We start from the raw sequence: 14,907 nt of genomic DNA on the forward strand, positions 1-14,907 counted from the left end.
ATATCATATACCCTAGGTGAATTAAATTAAAAAAAAAAAAAAAAAGGAAATTAAAATGGAAAGGGAAGGGCTCAGATGGTCCTAAGTATGGTGGAGGAGAAAGTTATGTGGAGAGCATAGCCAGAAGCAGACACACCTGGGAGAGTGCGGAGTGATCATGACCCTGAGCCATGGGAGGAGAGGGGGAGGGAAAGGAGAAGGAAAAGAGGGGAGCCAGGCACAGCAGCCAAGGAGGCCAAAAGAATAAAAGGGGTGGGCAGGTAAAATGTCCTGATCACATATGCAATAGCCTCTGGAGGCCAGGCAGCCCAGCCACTGGGCTGGAGAGTTCATTACAGGAGGACTGGGTGTGCCAGCCATACCCTGTAACAGGTAGGAGCTGAGGGTAGCTGGGAGAACCAGGCAGGTTTGCTTTGATATGTTAAATAGGCACCTGGGTGTGGAATTGAACACTAGGCTGGCCTTAAACTCCCCAGGTAGCTGAAGATGCCTTTGAATTTCCGATTTTGCTGCCTTTACCTCTTCAGGGCTGGGGTTTCAGGCATGTGTCACCAACCTGGAATCCTAGAGCTTAGTGTCTGCAACGCAAGTACTCAGTGGACATTTTGTTGAGATCCCTTTTCATTTCATCAACTCTGTTTTATTTATCTATTACTTGTTTATTTTTAAAGATTTGTTTATTTTATGTGTATGAGTGCTCTATCTGCATGCACACCTGCTTGCCAGTAGAGGGCGTCAGAGCACAGTATGGATGGTTGTGAACAATGCTCCATTACAATGTCATGCCCCTAGTCTATAGGACTTTGCCTTTATGAATGAATTGTTATTTTTGCATGAAAGCAAGAGGTGGACAGTACAAAGCACTGCACACTCAGACCAACTTCCTTCCTTACCTTTGTTCAGTGACTTGAAGAAGAAAGGTGCAATGACAGCAATGCCATCAGCTCCGATTTCTGCTGCATGCTGGGCCTTTATAAGGAAAAAAAAAAAAAAGAGAGAGAGACCCTAATAAAGTAAGTGATTATAGTCTCATAGAACCTACATATACACACAGACTCTGGAGTTCAGGAACTTCTTCAAATTCAACAGCCAACCCTCCCGCTGCCCAGAATGGAAAGATTAACCAATTCAGTGAAAACGGCAGTGCTCAGCCTGTTTTCAGGCAGTGCTGTGATGTCCCTCAACCACACAATTATTTTCTTTTTCTTTTTTTTAAAGATTTATTTATTATTATGTATACAGAGCTCTGCCTGCATGTATATCTGTAGGCCAGAGGAGGGCATCAGATCACATTATATATGGCTGTGAGCCACCATGTGGTTGTTGGGAATTGAACTCATGACTTCCAGAAGAACAGTCAGTGCTCTTAACCGTTGAGCCATCTCTCCAGCCCCACACAATTTTCATTGGTACTTCTGAACTGCAACTTCGCTGTTATGAGTCATGATGTAAATATCCATGCTTTCCGGTGGTCTTAGTCTACCCCTGTGAAAGGTCTGTTGATCCTCTCCCAAGGAGGTGGGGGGGGGTCTTAATCCACAGGCTGAGAACCACTGGATTAAAACATCTTTGCCAGGAGTGTCACAGGCTGCAAAGCAGAGACACCTGGGTCAGGTAGGCTGAGGGCTTAATTTTATTTTTCCAAGTACTTCTGCTCACCGAGCCATCTCACCGGTTCCTCTTGTTTTATTCTCATTGATTTAAAAAAAAAAAAAAAAGATTTATTTTTACTTATGTGTGTTTGTACAGAGCCATCCACAGAGACCAGAAGCGGGTGTCAGATCCCCTGGAGCTGGCAGTAGTCAGCTTCCATGTGGGTGCTGGGAATCAAACCTGGGTTCTCTGGAAGAGCAGCCAGCACTCTTAACCATCTTTCCAGCCACCTAGGATATTCTTTGCTTGCTTTAGATTTTTCTTTTTCTCTTTTTCCAGACAGGGTTTCTCTGTGAAGCCTTGGCTGTCCTGGACTCAGTTTGTAGACCAGGCTGGCCTCAAACTCACGGAAATATGTATGCCTGCCTCTGCCTCTGGAGTGCTGGGATTAAAGGTGTGAGCCACCATGCCTGTGGATGGATTTCAGTCAGTACACACACACACACACACACACACACACACACACACACCCCAAAATCACTTTGCTAAGAAGTGAGCAGTTTCTCTACAACTGTTAACTGAGAAACTTGCATGTATAATTTCTTTTCCACTGTTCTGCCTACTCAATGATATTATTATCTTTCCCTTGGGATGATGGTATAACACTAATATTTTAAGTTGCCATTACAGACTGGGAATGTGGTTGAGAAAGGTTAAGAAGAAAAAGATCACGTATATCACAAACGACACACAGCACTATGCTTTCACAGCTTCTTCAAAATGCCTGGAGGCGGGGGCAGGGAGGACGTTTCCTCTCTGTGGGCATTTATAACACTTAAAACATTTTTATTTTATTTATTTATTTTATTATTTTGTGGTATGTAAGTGTTTTGTTTACATGCAGACCTGTGCACCCCATGTGTGCCTGGTGCCCAGGGAAGCCAGATGAAGGTGCCTAATACACAGGAACCGGAATTACAGTTGTGAGCTGCCATGTGAGTGCTGGGAATTGATCTCAGAATCCCAGCCCCTAACATTTTAAATCTATCTTAGTTAAGTAGCAAGGCAGCTTTGAACTTGGATCCTCCTGCCTTCCCCTCACTAGTGATGGGAACAGTTATATGCAGCCACGTGTGGCCTAAACCTATTATACTGCAAGACAGTTGTACTAGGTGACAGTCGTCCAGTTCCAGGGTTCGTGCCTGGGGGACAGATCCTGTTCGGCCTTGTGTCCAAGCTGTGTACAGGACACAACGGGACTCAGCATATGCTTACTGATTGTTTCAGCCCACATCCCATAACCAGAAAGGAAAAGGGCTTGTTTGGAGACAGTAAGCTAAGAACATCAACACCAGGCTGGGTGTGGTTGTGCATGTCTTTAATCCCAGCACTAGGGAGGCAGAGGTAGGTTGATCTCTGAGTTCAAGGCCAGCCTGGTCTACAAAGTCAGGGACAGCCAAGACTACAAGAGAAACCCTGTCTCGAATAACCAAAACCAAAAACCAACCAAGAACATCAGCATCTAGCAGATATAATGAACTCTTTTGCATGAGGACGGGGATTTAGCTCAATAGAAGAGCACGTGTCTGGAAAGTGCAGGTTCCTACATTTAGTCTCCAGCATTAACAAACAAATAAAACCGTTCCACTGTAATCAATCATGGGATTAAAAAGAGAAGTTCCGGATATAGTTCAGAGATCAGTGTGGACATCAGTCCAGGACCAGCATGCACTGTGTGTGAACCATTTAGTCACTACTCTGTTTAAGAAAAGCAACCTTAGCTGAGAGTTGAGAAAAGGAAATGCCAAGAGGGAGCAGGTGATGGTGACTGTTTAAGGCTCAGGAGGGAGCTAGCTAAGCAGACACCAGTACTGTGGCTTCCCATTATTGATATTTTAGGAGCTCATCCCTGCACCAAACGATGACATTCATGATCCTCTCCACAGCATGAATGTTCAGCTGTGTCCTTCCCACAGGACACAACAATATTATTATCCTTAAGTATTTATTTTATGTGTGTATATGCATGTGGGCACACATATGGGGTCAGAGAACAACTTGTGGGTTATTATTTTTGAGACCTGACCTCACTGTGTGGTCCTGGCTGGCCTGGAAGGCTTGGATTCAATTCGGGTACATGAAGCTCATTCCTTGGGCTGGTCTGGCTGAGAGCTGCCCTAAGGCTGGGGTTATTTATATGCGCTGTAGCCATGTTTGTTTGTTTTCAAGACAGGGTTTCTCTGTGTAGGCCTGGCTGTCCTGGAACTCACTCTGCTGTCCTTGAAACTCAGAGATCTGCCTGCCTCTGCCTCTTGGGTGCTGGGATTACAGAGTTTCTCTGTGTAACATCCCTGGCTGGAACTCACAGCTTTTTTTTTTTTTTTTTTTTTGAGACAGGGTTTCTCTGTGTAGCCTTGGCTATCCTAGACTCACTTTGTAGACCAGGCTGTCCTGGAACTCACAGTGATCTGCCTCCACCTCCTGAGTGTGCATTCTTGATCTTGTGTCCTAGCTGAGGGCTGTGTCGAGATAGTTTCTACCGTTCTGTGGACCATAAGAGCTCATCTGATGTGCTTCCGGTTTACAGTTTTGGTTTTGAACCTCTGAAGAACCCCACTTTCCAGGCTAGCCCCATTTCCTATTCCCCTTCTGTCCAGCAGATGGCATTGCCCTTCACTTTGCAGAAAATACGGATGCTGGCTCAAGCTCTGCAGACTCAGCTGCATGGATATCCACCCTCTGGGAGGAAGTTCTTTTGACTCTTGTCCTCCAGTTGGCAGTCTTTTGAGTTACAGCCTTTCCAGGGCCCCGTGCCTGCTCCAGCGGCCCCTCACTTGATCTCCTCCAGCCAAATTCAGGATTGGTATTTAATTGTAGCATAGAAATGGAGGTTCCCCCCAAATAGTCTCCTCACAGAGGGACTCACAGCCTTACCAGTTCTTGTGACTCTTTCAAGCTCAGTGCTCCCACATGAATCAACACCTGGTCCAACCTGCAGAAGACAAGCAGTGCGAATCACCTGGTGTTTAGAAGAACACAGAAAGGCTGCACCATCCTGATTTGTGCTGGCTTAACAGTTAGCTTAATAGTAAGTTGTTCTTTGGCCTCCGTACACATGCCATGGCACAGGTGTTTATGTGCGTGCGCATAAAACCCACAAACTCCAATACTAGTCAAGAATGCATGAAAATAAGGCAGGCTCAGCGGCATGCTCCTTTAACCCCAGCATTTAGGAGGCAGAGGCAGACAGGTCACTGTGAATTCTAGGCCAGCCTGGTCTACAAAGCAAGTCCAGGACAGCCAAGCAAAAAAAAAAAAAAAAAAGAAAGAAAGAAAAAAAGAAAACATGAAGATAATTTATGTTACGTAGCAAGTAAATTGTCCATAAATGGTATACATATATACATATATGTAAAACACTCAAAAAATAAAATGAATAAATAAAAAAGAACATCTTTAAAAAAAAAAAAAGAAATGAAAAATAGGCAAACCACAGAGGAAAAGAATAATCTTCTGTAGGAAGAGGGAAGGTTGACCTCAACTTCCCAAAGCTGAGACAGCAGGGGGAGACTTCCTTTCCCTATCCAACAAAGGAAACTTCAGCTACCAGTTTTTGCATTATTGGACCTCACAGCTTCCCTTGCTCCGCTAGAACCAGCCTTCCCACCGCCACAGAAACACATCCCAGGACTGAAAGAAAGAGAACCCTCACATAAAGACAGTATAATTATAATCCTGCAGGAGGCTAGAAAAAGAAAATGTTAAACTAAAACAGAGAGACCACGCCTTAGAAAGGAAGCAAGGAGCCTGTGATCCCAGCCCTCAGGAAGGCAGAGGCAGGTGGATCTCAGTGAGTTCGAGGCCAGCCTGGTCTACAAAGTGAGTCCAGGACAGCCAGGGCTCTGTTACTTAGAGAAACCCTGTCTGGAAAAACCAAAAAACAAACAAACAAACAAAAAACCCAAACCAAACCAAAAACATGCAAGGTGGCCCACCTTTAATCTCAGCGTGTGGGAAGCAGAGGCAGGTGGGTCTCTGTGAGTTCAAAGCCAGCCTGGTCTACATAGTGAGTTACAGGACAGTCAGGGTTATATAGAGAGACCTTGTCTCAAAAAACCAAAAAGAAAGGAAGAAAGCAAACCGACCCTCCAAGGCACACTGCTCCATGCCTCTGCTGACCTCCAGGTTCCTGCTGCCCTCAGTGAGGAACTATGGTGTGGACATACAAGCTGAGTAAACTGTTTCCCTCCAAGCTGCTGTGGTCAGGGTGTTTCACCATAGCAACAGAAACCCCAACCAAGATGGGGTATGTGTGTGTGGGGAGGGGTTGGGGAGCAGTACACAGGAGAGCCAGTGACTTTCTTGCTCTCTTCCTCTTTCATCCCAAGGTCAGGAGACCCTGAGAAGACTAGCCTGACAGGTGGGTGAGAGGGAGTTTCTGACCGGGAGCAGGTGTGCTTTGTGATTTGGCCTCCCTTCCACAGAGCAGGAAAGGATGCTTGTTGCCAAGTGTGGAGGAGGTGACAGGACTGGGACAGTGGGGAGAGCCTTGCTCAGTATAGATCTTGCCCATGAATCACACCCCCCCCCCCCAGCACAGTTACTCACTTGTTCCTCCCTTGTGTCACCCACTCCTCTGCGACCTGGCGGCGTTCAGAGACACTCAGGGACAGGCCTTCTCCTGTGGTGCCATTCACTGTTTTAAACAAAGAGCCAGTCAGTGTGATCAGCCAAGGCCTTTTGTTCCTCCAACCCTAAGTCTGGAAGTGTAGGATCTGAAACTCCTGCTTGACAGGAAAGTGCACAATGAATAAACAGAGCTGGAGGTGGGGTGGGGGGGGGGGAGCAGGGGAAGTACCACTTGTCCATTTTTACTTCAGACTTGGTCTTTTTCTACCTTCTCTAGCCAAAAGTAGTGGAAAGATCAACTGTGACTTGTGGTTGTAAATCTCTCTTTGCCATTAGGGACAGATGAGAATTTTAAAAAGATCATTATTTCTATTTATGTGTGTCCATGTATGTATGTGCCGAAGGAAGCCAGAAGAGTGTGTTGTATCTCTTGGAGCTGGGGTTATATTATAGGTGCTTGTGGGAGGCTGATGTGGGTGCTGGGAAGCAAACCCAGGTCCTCTGCAAGAGCAGCAAGAGTCGGAACCACTAACCACTGAACCATCTGTCCAGCCCATTGTTTGCTTTTGTTTTGCTTGGCCTTGGTCTCAGAGAGATTCCCCTGCCTCTGCCTCCTGAGTGCTGAGATTAAGTGTGTATGGTACCACTGCCTGGCCCTAGTTTTTTGTTTTGCCTTATTTTATGTATGTATGTATGTATGTATGTATGTATGTATGTATGTACGTACGTACGTACGCATGTATGTATTTTTAAGGCAGAGACTTGCATTGTATCCTAGGTTGTTCTTATGAACCTCCTGCCTCACCTTCTTAAATGCTTGGATTATAGGTGCATGCTACTACATTGGCTTAACTTTTATTTTTTATTATTAAAAATTTTATTATCAGTTGGGCGGTGGTGGTGCATGCCTTTAATCCCAACACTTGGCGGGCAGAGGCAGGCGGATCTCTGTGAGCCCAGCCTGGTCTACAAAGTGAGTCCAGGATAGCCAGAGTGGTTATATAGAGAAACCCTGTCTTGAAAAACCAAAAAACAAACAAACAAAGAAACAACAAAAAAAACCAAAACCAAAACCAAACAAAAATCCAAAAACCCCAAAACCAAACAAAAAATTTATTTTAAGTTTTATTATTTATTTATTGTTTTCATTTTTGTAATTTTAAAAGCCCTTGTAAATGTTCTCCCTTCATCTCCCCTGCTTCTCGGTTTTCCTTCAGAAAAGAACAAGTGGACATTTATTTTCCCCTGAGACAAGATTTCTTTGTGTAGCCCTGGCTGGCCTTGAACTCACAGATCCGCTGCCTGTGCCTCCTGAGTGCTGGGATTAAGGCGTGCGCCACCACGCCGGGCTAAGACATTACTCAAGGGTTTGTTGTTATTCTTTCCTCTCTTGGTTGCATGACCTCAAGACTCTCTAAACCATAGAGTTTTGTCTCTAAGTGGGGGAAAAAACTATTTGTTGGTACACTGCCAAATGAGATACTCTTTTTTTGTTTTGTTGTTTGTTATTTTTTTGTTTTTCGGAGACAGAGTTTCTCTGCATAGTCCTTGCTGTCCTGAACTTGCTGAACCTCCTAGTCAGGTGAGATCTACTACTTGCTAAGGCCTGAGACACATAGAGGGAAATCTCAAGATGACTTACCGAAAACGTTCTTCACTCCCTGTTCTTTCACCAGGTAATCCACATACTGACCAATTACAGGAAAGTTGATTTCTCTATAAGACAGAGGAAAATATGGAATAATGCACATTTAGTCTTTTTTTTTTTTTTTTTTTTGGTTTTTCGAGACAGGGTTTCTCTGTGTAGCCTTGGCCATCCTGGACTCACTTTGTAGACCAGGCTGGCCTTGAACTCACAGCGATCCGCCGGCCTCTGCCTCCCGAGTGCTGGGATTAAAGGTTTGCACTTTTTTTTTTTTTTTAAAGATGATTATTCTACCAATTCCTGGCTCATGAACTGCTCATATTAATAACTGTTAAATATCTACTCCAAGGATGGGTATATAGATCAGTTGATATGCACAACACTAGTGCATATTTGGTGTGTGTGTGTGTGTCACAGCATGTGTGTAGCAGTCACTCCCTTTTGGGGAGTCTGTTTTTTGCCCATCAGGTGGGTCCCAGGGATTGAACCAAATTATCAGGTTTGGGGTGTGGTAAGTTCCTTTACCCACCCAGCCCTCTCACCAGCCTAGCATCCTTTCTTTACTGGTGCAGCTGAGCGACCCCAGAGGCATTTCTGTTGCTTTCGTCCTTTCTTTTAGCATGCCTCCAAATGTTTCTACCATCTTTTATTTTAAAACATGCCTAGGACTAAATGTCCAGAGTCCTTCCCTCAAAGCCTCATGCTTCCTTTGGTGGCAGAGAGCGCTGTTTTGGAAATAACTCCCACATTCTCCTGGCCTTCACTCTTTTATGTCCTATCTGAGCTCTCTCAGTAAGATGTGAATCCATTATGTCCAGTTACAGGGTCTCATGTAGCGCAGGCTTGACTGCAGCTGGCCTTGAACTCCTGATGTTCCTGCCTCAGCTTCTCAACTGCTGACATTGCCAGCATGGTCTATAAGAACTGGCTGGGAATCTGCATTTTGACAAGCTCCTCAGGGGCTGGAGAGATGGCTCAGCCGGTTTCCAGAGAGCCTGAGTTCAATTCTCAGCACCACATGGTGGCTCACAGCCATCTATAAATTGATCTAATGCCCTTTCCTGGCATGTAGGTGTACATGCAAATAGAGTACTCATATACATAAAATAGACAAAATCTTTAAAAGATTGTTTTAAAAAAAAAAAAAAAAAAAAAGAAAAAAAAAAACCCCAAGCTCCCCGTGGGATCTGTCTGTACTTTTCAGTCTGAAGCACAATGACCTTGGGAAGATCTGAGGCTTAAAAAAATTGATAAATGGCCTTAAAAATCTGCATTAAATGGCCCACCAATATGAAAGACTAAGGTGGCACCGGGCAGTGATGATGATGATAATCTCAGCACTTGGGAGACAGAGGCAAGTGGATGTCTGAGAGCAAGGCCAGCCTGCTCTACATAGTGAGCTATGTAGTCAGGGCTATACAGAGAGACCCTGTGTCAAAAACAAAACCAACAGAAGAAAGAAAGAAAGAAAAAAAAAAAACAAAAAGAAAAGTAGAAAAGAAAAAGAAAAATTAAGGTTGGGAGAATGGATGACAGAGCGTGTAAAATTCAAAGGGAAACTGGCATGTCTGGGCTCGCTGTTGCAGAACCTTGGTTACACTGCCAAGAACACAGAGAGCTACTTGGCTGTCACTTAGGCTTTCGGGTTTAGCCTTATTACCATTCTTTTCATCGTTACTTATTCTATTTCTTAAACAAACAATAACCCCTAATGTATCTAGAAAACAGACATCACAGGGTATTCCAGCAGAGGGAATGAAAACAAAGGGGCAGATTTCGAGATGAAAGGAAAAGACACTAAGAGCGAAGACTGCATTATGGGCAGTGACTCCCTATAGTGCAGAGGGGAGACAGTTTGGCCTACACTCAGGAAAAGGGGTGCTGAGAGGCAGTTTTAAGGCCGCGAGGGGAGGGTTCTCTCTACTGTGGCTCAAACCCCATGCACCCTTTCTTTCTATCTAAGGTTTTGGAAACATGTCAGAAGGGCAGATTTTTATTTCTTTATTTACTTATTTAATGTATTTTATTTTTTGGTTCTTCCTTTCTGTGTAGCCCTGGCTGTCCTGGACTCACTTTGTAGACCAAGCTAGTCTCAAAAATCACAGAGATCCCCCTGGGATTAAAGTGTTTTTCTGTGTAGCCTTAGCTGTACTCTGTAGACCAGTCTGGGCTTGAACTCAGAGATCCTGCCTCTGCCCACACCCTTCCTCCCCTCCCCCAGTGCTACCACACCTGGCTAGAGGGGCAGATTTTAACTGTGGCTAAATTGGTCAATGCTCACTTTCTCCTGGGTGCTCTACACTTTCTGTATATATACAAGTGGTCTGGTTTGCTTTAATTTCTTTTAAATTTATTTATTTAACATGTATGGGTGTTTGCCTGCATGCACCATGCACCACACACATCCCTGGTGCCTTTAAAGGCCAGAAGAGGTCAGATGCCCGGGACTGGGGCTACAGAGTGTTGTAAGCTACCATGTGGGTGCTAGGACTTTAAACCAGGTCCTCTTGGACGAACAGCCAGTGCCTTAACCACTGAGCCATCTCTCTAGGCCCTGTAAGAGTATTTTAATGGAGCAAGCGATGATGACAGAAAGAAAAGTTAACATACCTCAGGCTGCCCCTACCCTCGCTGAGTAGTTAAGGAGGGGGGGGGGGGTGCTTCAACTGATTCTCTCGCCTCTCTCTCCCAAGAGCTGGACTCACAGGTGTGCACATCCTTGGCTCCAGAGACCTGCTAATCATCTCTAGTCCTTTGGGTCTGTGCTTCCAGATAACAGCAGACTAGGGAACCACACACAGCTGCTCTCAGTGTCCCAGATGAAAAGTAAGGCTGTTTGGAGAAGCCACTCCAGAGGTTAATGTAGCAAGGAGCAGATGGAATGTGCTGAGCTGTGTTCCACACACGCTCTCTTGCTCTGCAGCAGGAAGTAAGTCCAGCCTGGTCATGCAGTCACATGTCTCTTGCTTATCTACCCAACAAGAGGCTGATGCATTGAGAAAGAGCTGACTTCAGCCTTTCCCAGGAGTTCTGGAAAGGGAGAAGTAACAGAAAAAGAGAAAGAAAAGATTGTCACCAGCAGAGTGGCCTAACTAGCACGTTAGCTCCAGGAAGGATGGATGCTTTTCTTTTCTTTTTTTTTTTTTTGGATGCTTTTCATACATCTTGGAAGTCTTGGGCTCCAAATAACTAAGGGAACTGTGCTGTGGCCACCTTTGAATGACAATTGAAAATTCTTAGGTTTACAAATTCAGGAATCCAACTCCCTAAAGAAAGGCCCTTTAGCTGGGTGGGCAGCTAGGGCTACACAGAGAAACTCTGTCTTGAAGAAGAAGAAGAAGAAGAAGAAGAAGAAGAAGAAGAAGAAGAAGAAGAAGAAGAGGAGGAGGAGGAGGAGGAGGAGGAGGAGGAAGAGGAGGAGGAGGAAGAGGAGGAGGAGGAAGAGGAAGAGGAGGAGGAGGAGTACTTTTAAGAAGGAGTATTAGCCAGGCAGTGGGAGTGCAGACAGACAGGTGGATCCAGCCTAAGGAGTGAGTTCTAGGATAACCAGGGCTGCACAGAGAAACCCTGTCTGAAAAACAAAACAAAACAAAACAAGAAGAGAAAAGAAAGGCATATTAATTGGCCCATCTTCCTCTTATCCTTGTCCCTTCCCACAGTGACAATTCAAACCTGTTGTCCTAACTGCAGTGACCAAGCACTGTTGTAAGGATTAGCTTCCTTAATGCTCATCAGTCTGCAATGTAGGTATGGTGATAATAACTTTTTTCTTACAGGAGGAAGTTTAAAGAAGCCAGAATTCACCTCCAATGGGCCCATAGCGTTCAGATGGGGGAAGTGTCCGCTCCCCTTGTGTCCAGCGACCAAGGGGAAGGTACGTATAGCACATAATCATGTATGGGGCATGGCCCTTATCTGATCATGCAAGCGGAGAGGTTGCCACAACCTACCTCTGGAAGTCAAGACACCTGCATGAGAAATGCTCACTCAGCCAGCATCCGCTGCTACCTCTGCTGTCTCTCTTCCTTCTTCCCCACCCACCTCCCAACATTTAACTAGTTTCTAAATGAGACCGGAAAGATGCCTGGTGAGCCCACCTTGATGATGCCTTCCCCTTTCACGGTGCTTCCAAAAACGCTGCTCCTCCTCCCCGTACTTGTATGTCAACTTGACACAAGCTGAAGTCATTTGGGAGGAAGGACTTGAAAAAAAAAAAAAAAAGCCTCCATAAAATTTGTCTATAACAAAGCTGGGCCTTTAATCCCAGCTCTTGGGAGGCAGAGGTAGTTGATGAGTTCAAGGCTAGCCTGGCCTACATAGTGAGTTCCAGGACAGCCAGAGCTATTAGTGAGACCCTGTCTCACTAGAAACCAAAACCGAAACCAAACCCCTAAACAAGCAAAATCCAAAAGATTTGCCTATAGGCAAGTCTGTAGTACAGTTTCATAACGTGGGAAGGGCCAGCCCATTGTGGGTGGTGCCATCCCCTGTGCAGGTGGTTCTGGGCAGGCTGGGCAAGCCAGGGGAAATAAGGCAGTAAGCAGCACTGCTCCATGGCCTCTGCATCAGCTTCTGCCTTGTTTCAGTGTCTGCTCTCACAACCTTTGATGACTGTGATATGAAGAGTGAGCCAAATAAACCCTTTCCCTCTCAATTTGCTTTTGGTCATGGTGCCACCAGAGCAATAGAAACCCTAAGACTTCTGTGGACAGCCTGCTTTGTTTTCTATGTGTAGCGTGTGTGCGTGTGTGTGTGTGCGTGTGTGTGTGTGTGTGTGTGTGTATTTTGATGATTGTGTGTAATGCGATCTGGATGTGTTTCTGAGTGTACATGGGTGTGGGTACATGTTTACATGTGTATACAAATATATGAAGGCTGGAAGCTAACTTCCTGTGTCTTCCTCAATTGCTCTCTGCTTTATTGATATTTTTTGGAGGCAATATCTAAACTGAACCTGGAGCTCACCGATTCGGACAGACAGGCTTGTCAGCAAGCCCGAGGGATCCTCCTGTCTCTATCTCTGCAATACTGGCATTTCCCGATGTTTACACAGATGTTGGTGATCTGCACCTGGGCCCTCATGTTTGGGCAGCAAGCACATTCCCAGCTAAGCCACTTCTTCCACACTCTCCCCACCCCTCCCTTTTTTTTTTTTTTTTGAGGTGAGTTCCGTGGATCAAACCCAAGCACAGACTCTATCTTCAGTGGGCCACACCCGCCAGGCACTCAATGATGCAAATGTCCAAAGTGACAGGAATTCCCTAGAGGGACCAGGATGGTACTCAGCTAAGACAGGGTTCTCCTCTCACTCCACGGGCTGGATCTCGGAGAACTTCCTTCTCCCTTCCTTTTTCATCACGATGATGGCCAACTCTCTTCTGACTTTTTCTGGCTCACTGCAGAAGCTACAGCGTGGTAAAGCCACCCCAGGACCGTCTGACCTTTTCAGTGAGTGGGAACAGCCCCCAGAGAAACTTACCCATTCTCAGTCATTGGAGTGATGGTGGCAGCAACAAGACCTCGGAGTCTCTTTTTAGGGAAGGCCATGGAGGCGCTGGAAGGTCTGGAAAATACACTGCCATTACTCTTTCTTCAAGGAATGCCAACGAATGGCCAAACTCCCAGTTTAGAATTGTAAAATAAGCTTGCAACACAGAAGCACCCAGAGCAAGGAGACCGAATGTAACCCTTTTGGGTTGAATTGGTGGGCAACCCGTAAGACAGAAAGAGTGTGGGCCTGGGAAAATACTATCTGGAAGGCCTTCCACTTTAGCTACCTAGAGAGCTGGAGAAACCAGACCTCAGGAGTAGGAATCAAAGCCAGGAGACCCAGGAGCAGGCTGCAACGTCACTCAGGGGCCTCAGAGGGCTAAGGTTGCTATGACTTAAGCTGGAAATAGGCAAGAGAGAAGGCACTCTTCTCTTTCTTTTCTTTCAAGATTGACTTATTTTTACATGCATTGGTGTGCTGCTGCCTGCATGTCTGTGTGGCGCTGCCAGATCCCCTGGAACTGGAGTTATAGACAGTTGTGAGCTGCCAGGTGGGTGCTGGGAATTGAACCCCTGTCCTCTGGAAGAGCAGCCAGTGCTCTGAACAGCTGAGCCATCTCTCCAGTCCCAGAATCCTTTTTTCTATTCATATTGTAAGCTGGAGTCCCACTAAAACCCAGCACTTAGAGGTTTTGATGAATCATTAACTATCATTCAACTAAGTATCCTCTGCTATTCTACATTTGAGTTACTTACTTTGCAGCTTCTCTAGGCTTTTTTTTGCGGGGGGGAGGGAGTCTCTTTTCATTTCAACATTTATTTATTGTGTATGTGTCTAGGCGTATGGGCACACACGTACTACAGCAGAGGTGCAGAGGTCAGAGGACAACTTGTGGGAACCAGTTTTTTCCTCTCACCATGTGGATGCTAGAAATCTAACTCAGGTTGTCAGCTTTTTGCTTTTGTGTTTCTGAGGCAAGGTCTTTGTTAGCCATACTGGCCTCTCCTTTCGCTATGTAGCAGAGGGTGATCTTGAACTCCGGCTTTCTGTCTCTCCGGGATTACTGGTGTGTGCCACTATATCCAACCTGTTTGTAAACTGAACGTTTAAGGCCACCAGAGGAACGTATTTTGTTGTTCAGGATGGAGCCCTGGCTTTTGTGCATGGTAGGTACTTAAACAACCTAGCCACACCCCCAGCTAACACCTGGGTCTTTTTGTTGTTGTTTGTTTGTTTGTTTCAGGGTCTCTCTGTGTAGTCTTGGCTGTCCTAGACTTGCTGGCCTCGAACTCACAGAGATCCACCTGCCTCTGCCTCCTGAGTGCTGGGATTAAAGGTGTGCGCCACCATGCCTGGCTAACACCTAGTTTTCAATGCATGTGCGAGGACTAAATGAGAGACTGTAGACGATGGTGATTTCCCTGATAGGTACTTGCTCCTGGAGCAGCAACCTCATTTCCTTTGGGACTGATGGACCTTTGCGTCGGGCAGAGTGACTCTGCCCATACTAATGTAGAAGATCCAACAGAGGAAAAAAGCATCCTGGGAA

General features: G+C 45.6%; 1 protein-coding gene across 2 annotated transcripts in view; it reads right to left on the bottom strand.

The window, feature by feature from the left end:
* The window catches only part of Npl (N-acetylneuraminate pyruvate lyase), a 29,523-nt gene extending 16,037 nt beyond the window's left edge, over nucleotides 1-13,486 (bottom strand). For both annotated transcript variants that reach the window (XM_051147589.1, XM_051147588.1), the window contains exons 1-5: nucleotides 13,347-13,486; nucleotides 7,865-7,938; nucleotides 6,202-6,289; nucleotides 4,528-4,585; nucleotides 894-969 (exon numbers count right to left, since the gene is read on the bottom strand). In XM_051147589.1, coding sequence (XP_051003546.1) covers nucleotides 894-969; nucleotides 4,528-4,585; nucleotides 6,202-6,289; nucleotides 7,865-7,938; nucleotides 13,347-13,414 — 364 coding nt within the window. In that variant the 5' untranslated portion in view covers nucleotides 13,415-13,486. The remainder of the gene's footprint in view (nucleotides 1-893; nucleotides 970-4,527; nucleotides 4,586-6,201; nucleotides 6,290-7,864; nucleotides 7,939-13,346) is intronic.
* Between the last annotated feature and the right edge of the window lie 1,421 nt (nucleotides 13,487-14,907).

This window comes from Acomys russatus, chromosome 6 (assembly GCF_903995435.1).
Source record: "Acomys russatus chromosome 6, mAcoRus1.1, whole genome shotgun sequence".
NCBI classification, from domain to species: domain Eukaryota; kingdom Metazoa; phylum Chordata; class Mammalia; order Rodentia; family Muridae; genus Acomys; species Acomys russatus.